Source organism: Gekko japonicus, unplaced genomic scaffold, assembly GCF_001447785.1.
Source record: "Gekko japonicus isolate JY-2015 unplaced genomic scaffold, Gekko_japonicus_V1.1 scaffold59, whole genome shotgun sequence".
Classification (NCBI taxonomy): domain Eukaryota; kingdom Metazoa; phylum Chordata; class Lepidosauria; order Squamata; family Gekkonidae; genus Gekko; species Gekko japonicus.
Genome location: NW_015169174.1, coordinates 357,202 through 373,521, shown reverse-complemented (window position 1 = coordinate 373,521; position 16,320 = coordinate 357,202). Strand labels below are relative to the sequence as shown.

Here is a 16,320-nt window from a genome sequence, read left to right as displayed (position 1 = left end):
TGTGGAATAAGGAACTAGGACCCAGCGTCTGCCAAATCAAGGAGAACTGCATTCAAGACTGGGAAGCGCAAGTGCTGCAGGTAGCCCGCATGCTGACTCTCCGAGGACAAGCAGGAAATGAGCGCTGCCCGACTTGCTCTTTTCCTTGCTCAGTACGGCTCCGCCTCTCTATGTCCCTCCCCCGAGTCAGTGCTGGAGACGGAGCCCGGCGCTCCAGCGTGGGGACGCCCTGGGGGGATGCAGCTCCCACGAAGGCAGCCCGCCCCCTCCCCTTGTGCCTGCCAGTCACTGAGCAAGCCTGAGCTTCGAGGCTGGGGGTGAACGAACCGAGGCGAGGGAAATGGGTCTCTCAGCGCGTCAGCAACGCAGGCAACCTTAGGTGAGGAGCTCACCCCCAGCTCCTACCCCAAGGTCCGATTCAGCACCAGGGACAGCGCCAGGCGCTGCGCCCCTTCCTCCTCGCGCTTCCAAGCCACGGACGCCGCCCCGGCGCAGGCGACTTTCCGATCTTGCTGGTGACCGTTCGGGGTTTCGAGCACTTCCTCCACCTACAGCACCAGGGACAGCGCTCTTCGGCCGGCTTCGGGGAGAATCACCCCCTTCTTCCAGCCCCTGCTTCGGTCCCCGGCGGGCTCAGCGCGTGGATCCACCTCCCCTGCACAACATGGCAACCGAGGTGAGCAGTGCGAGGAAAGCGAAGCAGCACACGCGGGCACAGGCGGCTCCGGCTCTGTTGAGTCATGACAGCCGCCGGGCAGGCAGAATCTCTGTACGGGAGGCTGCTGCTAGGTTTGCCTGCGTTAGTAGTGCCTTAATACTGCAAGAAGGCAGCAGAGCAGGAGCCCCCCACTCTTAGCCAGCGTCGGCTGCTGCCGCACAGCATCCCTGGTCGAACTGCAGGCCGAACGAGTCACTTGTGCCCGCAATTTAGTGGCGTCTGCCGTGGTTAAAGGAAGCTCACGCGCAGAGAACCTGTTTGGGTTGGGGACGCCATCTCTCTCTCCGAAATCTCATTCCCCCCCAAGTTTCCTCCTCCATTCGGCATTCCCCCCTCCCCCCCCCACTCCGCAGCCCTGAGTCAGAAAGAAGGCAGGTTGTTGCCAACAGGGAAAGATCTGCGCTCAGCTGTGGGTCAGGGTGTCTCCCAGGATAGAACATGTGGAGCACATGGCAGCGCCTGCCGGGGATAGACAGGGAGCAGATGCAAGAGGTCGCAGGAGGGCCAGGGTAGCAGCAGCTCTCTGGCACTTCACCAGGTTGTGCTTTGGGTCTGGCTGGAAGATGGTTGGGAGAAGAGGGATACCTGTGGCATAGCCCCTCGGGCTTTGGTGTGCTTTCCTTTCATCGGCAGCCTCACCAAACCATTCATCGCTCCACCAGGAGCTAGCCCAAAGCAGCCGGCAGAAGGGGGTGGGGGGGAGTGAAGAAAGGTAAAAGTGCCTTTCCCTCGTATGGACTAAATTTGACATGCCGAGACTTTCCCCAAGCCAGCCCCCGCATTTCACACTCCACCCCTTCTTCTGAGGGCTGCTGTCACAAACTGTGCTAATTCAACAGCCACGATGGGGACTCTCCCCCTCCCCTCCCCGGACAAGATCTTGTTTCCCATTGCTCTCAGGCCGGTGTCATTGCAAGATGCAGCCCCGAACAGGCGATGTCAGGCTGAGCCAGAGCGGAAGTAACCTAAGGGTTGTTACTAGGGGAAGGATGGCAGCTTCTGAATGGGGGTGGGGGTGGGGGTGGAGGCAGCCTGCTAAAGCCGCAGCGGGATTGCCCCTGTGTTGTGAGGGAGCCAAAGCACTGACAGGTTGTGGGCACTGAACCCCCCACCAAACGGCACACTTTACTTAGATCCTGTGTCAAACAGCTGCTCCCCACAGTGGAAAGTAGGTCTTGGTTCTTTGGGCAGGCAATTGACTTCTGGGAGGAGTTTGCTTAACTTAATCCCACACCACCAGATACCCACATTTCAATTTTATCCGCCAAAGCACATACACAGAAGCCTAGTCCTTGTTGCTATGGTTTTGCCTTTCAAGGGCCAGTTTAAATTCTCTGTTCATTCTCCTGTTCAATAAGCCTGGAACCCAAATGTAAGAACAAGGAGCCCAGTAGCACCTTAAAAACTACCTTGTTATTTAGTCTTTAATGTGCTAGTAGACTAATTTTGCTGCAACAAATTAACAGAGCAACTCCTGTGAAACTAATAATAATATTGATGCTGGGAGACTCAGCTATAAATCAGCAGATCTAGGGTGCTTTCTCACCAGATAAACAAAGCAAGTGGGCCAGAACTGGTCTGGCATCTTGTAAGGAGATGGTGAGAAGGATGGAAGCATGATCTTCCCCTCCAGTAGGAAGGCTGCATTTTGGGGAGATATATATATTTATTTATTTATTTATTAAGATTTATACCCTGCCCTCCCCGCGGAGCGGGCTCAAGGCGGCTTACAAGGGGCAAAGAGGCTTTCTCTGGCTAGAACTAACCTGGGCCCTGACTGTGAATGGTCATGATGTCTTGTCCCACGCTTTCTTTCCTGCAGGAGATGGAATGTGCCTGTGAAGCTTTGAAAGAGGGCAGGGCTAGAAGGATTCCTGAACTGTATTTCTTGGGTGGTTACAGAGGGTTAGACTGTTGCATTTAATTGAAGCTCATTAGAAACTGGAACCAATGGGATGGGGAATGGAACTGACTGGTGTCGAAATCCAGGATATTAATCATTATGAGGAAAAAAGTACATTGAGATACAAAATGAGCTACCATCTTATGGGTAATCATAAAGCTCTTACTATGGGCAAATTCAGCTCTGAACTACCACTGCTTGCAAGCTGTGTCAACCTGCTTTCTCTACTGTAGGTATTATTTTTTGTCCTGCTGTTGATTCACCATCATCATTCTTCAATAGTGTGTTAAACCTTGGGGTTTGTCCTGCCTCAGTCCAAGTTGGAGGATTTTTCAGTAGCTTGGTGAACTGACTTTTGCAAGCAGACATGGATGGATAGATAGAGATTTTGTATGGAAGGGAGTCCTGCCCTGCTGTCCATTTGAATCTGACAATCAGTGTCCAGTTATACTAATTTAGGAAACTTCTGATGTAGTGGCAGTCTACTTCCAAGGCAGTTTGGTGAGACTGGCTACTGAACAGTGAATTATACTGGCACAATGTCATGTAAATACAGAATATAAACTCTTACACCCATAGTTGCAGGTATCATTGCTGAGGTAAAGCACTGTGGATGCTGCAATTAAGTTAAGATCTAGACATTACTTAAAATGCAAACAGGGCATTTGGGAAAGGATAAAGGAAGGTATTTGGGTATAATTATTAGGTACATTGGACAATTCTTGAATAAGCTCAATAGCTTGGTTCTCTCAAGGATAATGTTGGCTATGAAATTATTGTGTCAAAATATACAAAATTAGTAAGGCAAAGACCAAGATGCTGAACACACTCATTGGGGCAAGTGTGTAAGATATGCCATGTAATACATTATTTAAGTGTCAAATTAACATATTACATGTAGCCTATGGCAAAGATGGGACATGAACTGGGACCTCTCAGAACCAAGTCTAATTCTCTAGCCACTGAATGACATTGCTAATTAAACTGAGTGTTTTTGTTACATAAAACGTGCAAACAAAAACGTCATCTTATAAAGGGAGAGGCAGGGAAGAACTCACTTTAGAATTTCAAAGCTGATAATGTGTGAACTGAAGATATATATTCACATAATGAGAGAAGGTAAAGCTATTGATAAGATGTTCATAATGGCTAAGTCTCAAAAAGGATAAAGACCTTTGCTCTCTAAAATTAAATGACAGATGCCTGCAGCATTTGTAGTGCATTCTGCTCTGGAACTGGAGTTCTTGGCACTCCCTTAAATAAGAAAGCCAAAAATCTAAGAAGTCCAGTGGCACTTTAAAGATTAACAAAATTTATTCCAACATAACCTTTAATGAGTCAGAGCTCACTTCATCAGATGCATTAAGTGTGCATCCTTAGCACTGCAAGGGTTGTTCTATGTATCAGCCCTAAGTTCTTGCCTTTGTACGCTGATTCTCTCCTTGGCTTATCTATTATCTGGGCCTTCAGCTGAAATTAAAAATGAACTGACAGTGTGGTGTGGTATGAGGCTGAATTTTGTTCATAGTTCCTAATTCCTTATTTGCAGATCAATGGACCACATCACGCCAAGCCCTCTTATGATATGGAGTTGCATCGATTTCCTCGCAGTAGTTCCTTATTTGCAGATCCAACTACAAATATTAATGATAGCTAATAAAACTCTGCACCCCAAAATAAGCTTTGGTCCCCTCCAAACAACATAAGTGGCCTCAGAATCTGCATCTCCCTTTGGAGCACAGTCCCTAGAGCCTGTAGGTACATGATTTAAAGTGGGCCAGACCTTGTTTTTAGATTCAGCTGTCTCCAGTTTCTTCATCTTTGTTTCTCCTGGGGGGGGGGGGGGGTCTCGCGGGGGGGGGGGGGGCGTTCTTGGAGCCATTCATACTAAATCTGGACATTTGTCCAGGGAACAGCACTGGCTTTACAGGCAGAGTGTCCTGAGTCTGGGGGTGTAGATTTGGGGGTAGTTCAAAACTTATTTTGGGTACAGACCTTTTAAAAATATCATCAATATTTTGTGGTTGGATTCTCAAATAAGGAGCTGTGAATAAGGAATGAACATCAACATCATCTATGCAACGAGTTTGTGTTTTCAGCCTAATCATTTTTCCAATTCAGCTGGCACCTGAGTACAAAATAATTTCAGGAAAATCGCCTTCTGGGGACCTTCCATGGTGATAGTTTTATGATCTATTTTATATGTCCTTGGCAGTCCCAGTCATATGGGCATTCTTTTTTGCTTCAGGGCTATTGTTTTTATTCATATACAGATTTAATTGCCTTATTACCCTTATTACACTTATCTGTAAATTAATGCCTTGCATTTTAATAAATTAATAAATTAATTAGATTAAGATTTTAAAAATTGGGTGATGGCCTTACTCTTCCTGGTGGTATTACTCCCCCTGCTATTTATCAGAATGTCTTCCTTGGGCAGCTCAACTTGCCCTTCTCTTAAGAAAATGGCATGAAAATAATAGAATTATCCTGGAAATTTTGTTGGTCAATGAAACTGTTGTGACTGCTAAAAATCAGCAGTCTTGTCTCAGTGAAAAATTGAATCACCTGACTACTCATGAGAAGACACATGTATCAGCTGTCTGGCCAGCAAGTGCCAGGAGATGGAATAAGCTGTGAGCCCCTCATATGGTCCTCCCCAATATTTTGCCTGCTGAAACCAACAACCTCTGTTTTTTCTCCAGGTCCATAATCTGCAAGAACTGCGGCGGAGTGCCTCATTGGCCACCAAAGTCTTTGTGCAACGGGACTACAGCGATGGGACCACATGTCAATTCCAGACCAAATTTCCCCCTGAGCTGGACAGCCGGGTACAGTCAGTTATCTCATGGGCTTGCATAGCTCACACTTTGACTGGCAAAGAATCTGACCTTATATCAGAACAGTAAACTAGAAGTCAGATCAGGGTATTAGTGACCTACTAATATTCTAGATGTTCTGGAAACTTGGGATAACCTTACTAGCTTCTGGGATTCATTCCAACTGGCTAGCCTTTGTAACCACATGCAGAATACAAAGCAGACAGACCACCCCTGACACAGGTACGACATGCACACTTACACAAATGCCACACCACAGCATAGCACCTTCTGCTCTCAATATTTTTTTCCCTCCATGCTACTGACACTTTTTGCATTGGGGGAGAGGGTCATCAACAGTCTTCCTGCCCATGCTCTCATGGTGACTTCTCTCTTCTTCCTCTGTTAAAGATTGAGCGACAACTTTTTGAAGAAACAGTGAAGACCCTCAACAACTTCTATGCAGAGGCCGAGAAAATTGGGGGCAGTTCCTACCTGGAGGGATGTTTGGCCTGTGCCACAGCCTACTTCATCTTCCTCTGCATGGAGACCCGCTATGAGAAGGTTTGGAGGCATAATCGGGCAAGGAGAACAGCCATAGATATTGTTGTCACACTTTGATGGGCCCAGTCTGTAGCTTGTAAATGTGATGAACCAATATCAGGACTAACATCTGAACTATTTGCAAGAAGTGGTCCCTGAGCTGCTATAAACCTGGGAGGTGGGGGGGGGGGAGAGAGACCTATATTATGCCCACATTATGATCAGATCCTCAGATGTATTAAGCTCAGGGCTTTTTTTGTGGAAAAAGCCCAGCAGGAACTCATTAGCGTAATAGGCCACACCCAACAGCAGAAACATATTAGCATATTAGGCCACACCCCTGACAGCACAGCTTATTGGCCTATTAGGCCACACCCACATGTTACCAGAAGTGTGCTCATCCAGCCATACCCACCTTTTGCTTCTTATTCTGTTTACCTTGTTTGTTGTCAAAACCCAGGGCTTTTTTGTAGCAGGAACTCCTTTGCATGTTAGGCCACACACCCCTAATGTAGCCAATCCTAATGAGTTTCTGCTGTTGGGTGTGGCCTATTATGCTAATGAGTTCCTGCTGGGTGTGGCCAACTTGGAAGCCAGCCAGAACTCTGTTCCTGTGCGTTCCTGCCCCAAAATAGCCCTGATTTAAGCTGCAAAAAAGCAATGGTGGGAAGAGTGCTGGTTTGATACATAACAGGACTGCAGGGCAGGGGAAGAGGCATTTAACGTACTCTCCACACAGTCCCCCCCCACGTGACCCACCCCGGCTGCTTAAGTCCTCAGAAGGAACAAAAGTTCCTTTATTGTGTATACCCAATTGGGGAAAAACCCTTCTCCAGTGCAGTGGCTTCAGTACACATTGCCCCCCAGCTGTTTTTGCCAACTAAACAGGGGTCCCCAGAGTGGTGTCTGTGGGTGCCATGGTCCTCACCAACACCTTTTCTGGTGCCTGCCAAGTGCTCTTAGAGTGTGGGCGGGTCCAAATGAAGCTTTTAACCCCCCCTCCCAGGCTTCTGATTGGCTGTGCAGATTTTTTAAAAAATCTTGCTTTGGCAGCAGCTACCACCACAGCTCAAAAGGTCTTCACTGTGTGGCTGAAGGTAAGCTGCGGCAGCCATTTGGTGGCTGGCTACATCTCCTGTGGCAGGCATTTTGTGACTGTGTCCACCACACTATGTTGGACTTCCAAAGGTGTCTGCTGCAGGCTTTAAAAAGTTGGGGATCCCCAAGCCAAACTATATCTTTTAGGAGAGGAGCTGACCACAGAACTCCAGGGGCTTGTTTGGCTCTAAAGCACACCCCTCTTTAAAGGATCAGTGTCTTCCTATTATGGGGAGAAGAAATGCTTCAGATAGCATATAAGAGTACTGTCTATGTAACTCACTGCTTTCTCTAGGAGCCTATCTAGATATGGTAGTGCAAACGGAACACATAATCAAGCACCTCAGTCTCAATGGGAATCCATAGGGTTAAACTCAATAGGGTGCAAAGCATGGAGTGACACTCTGTGGCCAGAAGCAAGGAACATCCCTTTGAACAGCAAATTCTCAAATGCCATTCTTTCCTTTGGTTAGGATTCTTTCCTTGTGAAGAATGAATGTCTCTGTAACCTACAGAAACTGCAAAATGACTCTGTTTTCTTATAGCAGTGTTTGCAATCAATAAGCTGGCAACAGATCTGTTTTGTCATCAAACAGGTGGTAAGGTAACCTGAGAATTCCATTCAGTTTGATTCTGTTAGTCTGTCCTCCTAAGAGGTTGAAGTTAGTTCCCAGTTTCCCATTCACTGTTCCTGGTTCCTCAGTCTCCAATCCAACCACAAATATTGATATTTAAACAGCTCTGTATCTCAAAGGCAAGCTTTGGATGTCCCAAAATCATATATAACCAGATTGTCCCTTGCAAAGGGACATATCCTGGGCACAAAGCCTTGTTCCAGTGCTAAGAGCTCCACTTATGGGATTCTTAAAGACATCCACTTCTGGAGCAGAAGCAAGTATCACATAGGTACACTTGTGCAAAGACCCGTGATTGTTTGCAGCTCTCTGCCAAGTGTACTCACAGTCAATGCTCCCTCTAAGCTGTGGAGTCTTGTAAGCAAAAATTCGACTTTGTGAGCTACTGGCATTAAAGTTGTGAGCGAGCAATTTGGCTACTGCATAAATTAGTTGCTCTGGAGCCATCCTTCCTGAGCGAAGACAAAAATGTGTGAGCTGGAGGCTAAAAAATGGTGAGCTAGCTCACACTAACTCAGCTTAGAGGGAACACTGCTCACAGTATCCAATCTAAGGATAGCTAACATAGGTCGTGTGATCCCCCCCCCCCCCCCCCCCCGGGATCAGAAATAAAGAGGGCTCTGGGTTAACGAGCTTGGCAGTTTTCTGAGGCAGAACGTATGGGTAAGAGGGCTGGCAGCTGTTCAGCTGATATATGGCGAGTTGCTCCATGTACAACTGTGTATCTGTATCTGATGAAACATGGATTAAAAATGATCTTCTAGATGATTGTCACAGCTCAGGTGGGGTGTCACCTGATGCTCCCACCACTCTGGTTCCAGGCTCCTCTGAGAAGGCCCAGAGCACCTTCCCAGGCCTTTAGACCTCCCTTTTGGCCGAATAATAGGCGTGAGGACCAGGCAGAGTGAACAATAAAAATAGTTTACTTTCTAAGAGGTCAAACAAACAAGGTGCAGAAATATAACAGTAAGTGGGTGAAAAGAAAAGAAATCAAATGCTAAATATATATTGTCCCTAGCTCACTATTCCAAGTGGCACTAGACTACTCACCCTTCCCTCAAGATGAGTGTCTCTTCCCTACAGCAACCTCAGTCCCTTCTGGATCTGTCCCCTGGGAAGAATAACAGCTTTTCCTGCTGCACCAGATCTTTTATTCCAAGCCCTCCTCTTTTCCTATAGGTCAGTTTTGGCTCCAAAACCTCTCAGGGGCATCTGCTAGCCAGGCTCTGCTAGCCAAAACCTCTCACCTACTGCTAGCCAGGCTCCCTGGGCCTAGTAGGCCTCTGGTGGCACAGCCCAGATCACGACAATGATAGTTACTCATTTTCAGCTGCCCTCTTCTTATGCCAAGAATAATAATTTGTGAACCTTGAGAGGGGGGATGATTGGGATTGAACAAAACACAGTGATTTCACCCAGGGAATGGAAGAACATTTCTTAGGTAGAAATAAATGCAGCAGTTACAACAGAGTTTATAATGTCACTATTGTGAATTGTGGTAGAGGTAGTATGGTCTTGACATTTGAATTCTAAGCCTGGCTCTTCAAAATGTTTTGGAGGCAGAATGGGAGTTAAATCAGGCCATTTCTACTCAGCTCTGCTGTTTTTATTAATTTTTCCTTAAGTATGGTGTGACTCTGTGCACCCACATCAAGTTATGAAGACAATGTGGTCAGCATTGACTCTGCTATTGTCTCTGATACTTGGGTGGGAGATCTGGCCAGGACTCTTTCTGTTCATGGTGCATGCAGATTGCAAGATAGGATGTACTCAGTGAACACATCCAGTCCCTAGAGATTAAAAAACAACAACACTGTTACAGATACATCCAGATTCTTTGATTCTGTTCTCTAGTTTAGAGACCTTTGCTTTGGCCTCAAAAACATGAATTTTTCTTATACACAGAAGTTGATATTTACTATTTAGAAAATGTTTATGCCATCTCTCCAGGAACCTGCCCATGGTGGCTTACAAAAAACCCACAAAAACAAAACACAGACCATAAAGACAGACCGCCAACAGCTTAAAATAACAATTTCCAGACTAAAACAGTGTTAAAATCAACTCTTTTTTTCTTTTGGGTTTTTTTTGTACTTTTCATGTGTGTGTGCGTGTGCACGTGTGAATGTGTGTGCACTTGGAAGTCATGGCAACCTCTGGTGACTGACCCCTACTGGGGGTTGGAAGGATATTCAGAGAGGTGGCTAAATAAGGGATGTCCCCACCTCCCACCTCTGGTATTCCAAGGAGGTCTCCCGTCCAAGCAGTTGCCAGAGTAAACTCTGCTTAGCTTCCGAGATCTGACAAGATTGGGCTTGCCTGGGCTATCCAGGTCAGGGCATCAACTTTTTAATTGTAAACCTGGGTGAACAGAAATGTGTTGGCCTAGTACCGAAAAGAAAGCAACATAGGGGCTAGGCAAACCTCAAGGGTATGGGCATTCCAGAGATGAGATGTTGTTACTGAAAAGGCCCTTAGTTGCCACTGCCTAATCTCTAAAGGCAGAGAACAGGGTTTGTGAGGTAGATCTTAACTGGAGGCTGGACAACGTAGGAGAAGGCGGTGCTCCAAGTACACTGGCCCCAGTACCTTGATAGGCAGTATCTTGTATTTCCTTGCTTAGGGAAGAATACTGGTAGAAAAAGCTGAGGTCCTGTGGGGATCTGTGAATCACAAGAAGGAAACAATCTGGAAAACCCCTCCTAGATTTTGTAAACTCTTCAGAGATTAAGCAAGGAAATTTCCCCTCCCCTCTTTCAGGGGTGTAGACTTCTCAGTGTCTCTGTGTGTGTGTGTGTGTGTGAACCTGGTCCAGGCCCACACTCTATATTAAATTAAATATGAAATTATGTATATTTCAAAAAAAAAACACACCATCAACAATCATGTGGTTTTAAATATGCAGTTTTTTCACTCATGATAATCTGAATCTTAATCAAAGAAAGAGGGCTCTGTGAGAGGAAAGATGTCATGAACTCCTTCATTGAGACAGGTGGAGTAAATTTTTCCTCACAACTTAGGCCCGAGTTTTTAACTGGCCCAAGGTCACATAGTGTGCTAAGTGGGGACTGGAACTCGTCTCCCCAATCTTAGACCAACACTCTTAACAACTATACTGCTCACATATTGGATACTCAGTATGAATCGCCAGTGCATCTCAGAATCTACAGTAAATCCATAGTAAATACTGGCTTCTGAGATACCTTTACTTGAAATTATGGGAGCATTTGTTTAGCTCAAGTAGGGTCTTGGACATTGGAATTTCCACATTTTCTATATTTGCCCACCCTCCCCCATACAGATGCACAGGGACCAAAGAAATTGGCTATTCCCATACATTCCATTTCTTTTTCTCTAAAGCTGCAAGTCTTAGGATACCAAAATCACCTTAACTTCCTGCATTTAAGATACAGACCTTTTCTCCCCCCGCTGTGGCTAAAGATAGAAATATTCTCATCCCCTCCATTCCTTTTTCGCTAAAGCTGCAAGTCCCAGGATACCAAAATAACCGTAACTTCCAGTACATTGTCTGTTTCAATGATCCACAGGTTGAGAGTAGTGGCTTTTTAAGCAGAACTTCCACAAAGATCCCAGAGGGGGAAAATATAAGTTAAGACAGTGGAGGGGTGCTCCTGTGTGGCAGGTAAATATCCAAAAGTCCCAGAGAAAGAAAAGCAGAGTTGGCAGCCTCTGTGCAAGTGGAGAGGATGAGACTGCACAGTGTAAGTCTAAGCAGCTTCATGATGGTACCTGGCAGCCCAGGGGGTCTTTGCCCCCTCCAGGAAATCCACGGGGGGCTTGGCCACCTCTGCCTCCCATAGTCTACGTCTGTGCCCTCTTGTTCTTTATTGGACTCTCAACAGTTCTCAACATTCTGTCCCTTCTGGAGAAAAACTGAATTCAGCCAGCTTTTTCACTCAGTCTCACCCAGTTCCCCATCCCACATAGCTTCTGTCCATGCAGGCCCCACAAGTAGCCTTTTTGGTAGCAGAAAATCCAATTGAATCCAACCCATCTAGTCCTCACCAAACTACTTTGTTTCTTTTTTCTTTTGAGTATTTTCTGCATATTTGGGGTGTCTACCCCACTGCATTATCTGTGGGTAGTCTGACTTTTCTGCTTTTGTGATTAATACAGGGAGAGGCTACTTTCTAATTATACATGGTAGAATTGACAACATTCAAATGAAATTGATAAGCTTTCTCTGATTCAAAGTTTAAGGAATGCTCTCTGTGCCAGACTGCCTGTAAGACTTCCCATCTTTCAATTTTTCAGGGCTAGAAAAACCAGTGGATTGTTCAGATGCAGCGAATAGCCTTGCTTCCAGATTCTGTAACCCGAGGGAATGTAAATACACCTTCCTGCATTGCCTTCAGCGTCTTAAGACCCTGGTTTCCTGTGTATTCAAAATGCACTGCAGTAATAGCACAGAACAGTCAATAGCACAGAAGAGAATAAATCATACTTTTGAAACTACTGTAAAGTGAATATTAGGAGTAACACGCTCAGTGTCAAAGCAGGTAGGCAGTAAGATGAGTTGTCATGGGGAATCAGCGAGATGGTTATGGGTCAGAGATGGGAATAGGGTATCTCCACCAATATGAGCTTCTGTTGGTGAAGGATTTAGGCTTCATGGATCTCTCTTTCAGTTTGGAAGTAGATGACAACTTCAGACAGTTCAGTTAAAGGCATCCTCTTCCCCATCTTGAGTCTCATTCTTTTGAGGTCACTAACTGAGCACCACCTTTGCTGAATGGTTCTCCAATTCTCTCCCCAGGTCCTAAAGAAGATCTCCAAGTACATCCAGGAGCAGAATGAGAAAATCTATGCTCCCCGGGGGTTGTTGTTGACGGACCCAGTGGAACGAGGCATGCGGGTTGTATCCTTCCTGGCTGCCCAAGGGTGAAACCTAACCCCATATTTCTAACTCTCACATATGTGTCAGATCTATTCCACCACACCCTCAGCCCTACCTTCAACCTAGCAGAGATTTTTGCTCCAAAGTCTCCCAAACTGTGTAGAATCATGATGGATAGTTCCCTGAGTACATAAAGAAGCTGCATGCCAGCCTTCAACAATGCAGACATTTAGGGATTATTGAGAGGTAAAAATGTACAGAAAATCTCAATGCATGCACACATTAAATACATACTGAATTCAGCAGAATTTACTCCCATGTCAGTGTAGGCTTGCATCCTAAGTAAATTTGGATCATTTGACTCATGAAAGAGGTAGTTAAAAGAAGTAATTAGAGTAGTACATGAATGGTGGGGGAAAGTGAAAAAAAAGCAAGTTATCACTTTCATATTATTAGAACAAAAAGACAACTGATGACAAGAGACGAGGGATGATGTGCATTTTCACACTGTGCATCCCTTATCTGTGAAATCAGTTCACAGTTAAGCAAGAATGCAGTTGAATGCCATATGACTCATGTCATGCTGCACCTAGCAAGGGCATACAGCTTTGCTATCTCTTAGGTAAGTGGTGTTGAGAAGCAAAATTGGGAAAATGACAACTGAGCCCACACAGCCCTTCTCACTTCTCTGAACTACTGAGCAAGGTGGCTCATGCTAATTGAGAAACACACCAACAGAGTGAGATAAGTTGAGAAAGCTGTGGGGAAATGAGGCGGCTGACTGGGGGTAGAATTTGGCTGCTTTGAATGCGAATGACTGCAGAACGTTATAGGTAGCTTGGCAGGGGAACAGGAAAGAACTGAGAGGATTCATTGTATTTTTTTTACTCCCTCTCTCCTGATCATTCAGTGCTGCTGGTGTGTGTGTGTAAGAGAGAGGGAGAGAGGGGGGAGAAAGGGAGGGATAGACCAACCAACCAAGCAGCTGCCTGAAAAGTGGGCTGTCACTCTGGATTTGCACAGCACATACGAAAACATCTAAGGTTTGAAATGTTCCAGAGGGCATTTTTAGGAAGGAAATAGAATGGTAGTATAAAAGAACTGCACAGGAGGTGGTTTCTGTAAGGCATAGGGCTGTAGTCTATTTCACTGCTTACTGTATGGATCACTTCCCATTTTTCTTGTCCTCTACCTTTGTTTATTATGTACCCTTTCTTTATCATGGTACGTCATGCCTTAGACAGTTCTGTAACCCTAGTCCTACTGCACTGTTTATTGGAAGTCTTTGCTGTTTGAGTGAATTGCTTTTCGTATGTTGTCATTTGCTCTCATTCACAGTGAAAAGCTGAGCTATACATTAGATTACTACTGCTACCACTACTACTACCTACAACAGGTTTAACGGCCAGCCACATTGATATCTTGCAGTATAACTGAGTCGGTGCATTGGAGAGTCAGCCTATTTAGTTGAGTAGGGGCTGTTTCTCCCACGTTCTCCTCCACATTGCCCTTAACCTCCCGCCTTCAGATTGAGGTCTCCATCTACGAGGACCGTTGCAGCAGCTCCAGCTCAGGCAGCTCCAGCAGCAGCAGCAGCAGTGCTGGTGGTGGGGGCGGAGGCGCAGGGGGTCGGTGACTGGCAGAGAGTCCTGGCAGGGATTTGTACTGCCGGGACGATGGTGTCTCCGAGATCCGCAGACTACGCTATCAGAGCACCCGCTTCTGAGCTCCCCCAGGGGGGTCAGGATGCCAGCAAAGAGTGTTGTGACACCCCTGGGGTTTGTGACAACCAGCAAGGGCAAAGTCATCCATCGGGGATGAGTCAGCTCTGCCCAAGTGGAGTTCCCACCCACATAAGCCCACAGTCAGTGCCTGGGATCCTGACACCCTGCGGTGGGGATGCTTCTTGAGGGCTTCCGGGGAGACTGCTCTCCCACTCCCTGGGTCTTCTTCTGTCACCCTTTCTTGCCCAGACGTGTCACTGTCCAAGTTCTGTTCACCTGAGTCTTGGGCACATTATCCTAACTGTGCCCTTTTGCTAAAGGTTGAATAACCACTGAAGATCAATCCAGCACAATGAGCTGGGTTGGGATGGGGATGGCGTCTGGGACCCCCTTGCAGTCCTTTCCCTGAGCACCAGCAGTCAATTCTCTCCTGAGTTTGCACTGGCAGCATCCTAGCTCTTGTCTTTGCTTGCTGCTCTGCATGTCTTTCTCCTGGCACTTCAGGTATGTCATACGCTCAAAGCAATCAATGCCCATGGTGCTATAATTCTGCCACTGCAGGCATCCACACTATCCCCTGCACCTGTCCTGTACAGTGCGGTTATCTGTGTTGGCAACTGTATGCCCTCTCATAAATGGCAGGATGGTACCTGTTCTCAGGTATTATGAAACATGCCCTGTGTTCTGTATCCTTCCAGGGCACTAGAAGGGAATTGGTTGAATATATGAGGCCAGAGAGGAGTGAGAGGTTCTACTGGGCCTTCCTGTGGTATAGAAGTACAGATATAGCTGAGGACTATAAATTCTTCTAAATTTGGGAGACTGCACTGTACCAGCTCTGACAAACTCCAGTGGGGTCAGTGTATTCTGCCATCATGGAGGCTACTAGAAGATGGTAGATGCTGGAGGTGCTGGGGGGGGGGGCTCCTGTCGTTACTTGACCAGCCCACTAAGCACCTTTCAAATATGTGTGTAAATATTTAATATTCCCCTAGCTGGCAATGCTGTATTACCACAGTCCTGTTTCTTCTGGCAAAAAGGACAAAGAAAAAGGTGAATCTCTAAGGTGGGCATAGTTGCATCTAAGCTATGGCACTTGGCACCCCTGCCCCCCCCTCCACACTAGTATTCAACAATATCACCATATCTCTTTGCATGCACAGGTCGTTTTCTTGCTGCATGTCCCCACCCTCTCCCTTTGTAAATAGCTCATCGGGGCCCACATGTGTTTGAGTCCCTGTCAATGGTGGTACCACTGTACAACTTCTCTGAGTCCCCATGTGCCACTTTGTGAACCAAGATGGTAAAGCAAGGGCAGAGGACTGTATCAGATCATGTCAAGGACATTTATCCAAATAGTGGACAAATTCCACCTCTTCCAGCTTCTTAGATGCTTCCAACTTTTCACACACCACAAACCTCAGACATGGGCAGATTTTCGTGTTGAGATTGCCACAGAAAAGAACAGTTCATGTCTACTGTGGGAGAGAGAGCCTTGTGGAATGGGTGTGGGAGGATTTCATTCTGAGATGTCCCAGCAGGATAAGATGGGAAAGTAGTGATCTCAGAATGGGACCTCCTTTGAGTTGGCATGGATTTGGACAGTAAATAGACTCTGTTCTGTACGGTGGGGGGGCACTGCAGGGAGGATGGCAGATGTATAGAGGTTTGGCCAATGTGAACCTGGGTAAACATTCCTCTGTGCACAGATGCCCTTGAGCAGCCACTCACCATGCCATGTGTTGGACATCATATGTGCCATTTCGATCTGGTCTTGGTTGTATACCTCCATCTCCATATGGAAACTCCTGATAATAAATGGCAAGTGAGAGTCTACCAGTGTTGTTTTCTTCATAAATGGTACATTTGGAAACTTGCATGCATTTTTTTTCCACAGCCATGTGCTTTTCTGTATTCTTAAGGCTACATAGATTGTTAGAAGTAGTGGTTCCTATGAGTTATATTGTGAGAATGCAGAATGCCTTTCATAGATTAAAAATGCAGATTTCAGTAAGTAGCTCT

At 46.2% G+C, this 16,320-nt stretch overlaps 1 protein-coding gene across 3 annotated transcripts in view; it reads left to right on the top strand.

Annotated features, from left to right (window-relative positions):
- The window catches only part of GOLGA7B (golgin A7 family member B), a 56,821-nt gene extending 40,720 nt beyond the window's left edge, over positions 1–16,101 (top strand). For 2 of the 3 annotated variants that reach the window (XM_015415934.1, XM_015415935.1), the window contains exons 2-5: positions 5,327–5,452; positions 5,852–6,004; positions 12,494–12,595; positions 14,103–16,101. In XM_015415934.1, coding sequence (XP_015271420.1) covers positions 5,327–5,452; positions 5,852–6,004; positions 12,494–12,595; positions 14,103–14,210 — 489 coding nt within the window. In that variant the 3' untranslated portion in view covers positions 14,211–16,101. Of the gene's footprint in view, positions 1–209; positions 677–5,326; positions 5,453–5,851; positions 6,005–12,493; positions 12,596–14,102 lie in introns of those variants that run through there. The other variant, XM_015415936.1, reaches the window with a different exon arrangement.
- The last annotated feature ends 219 nt before the right edge of the window (positions 16,102–16,320 follow it).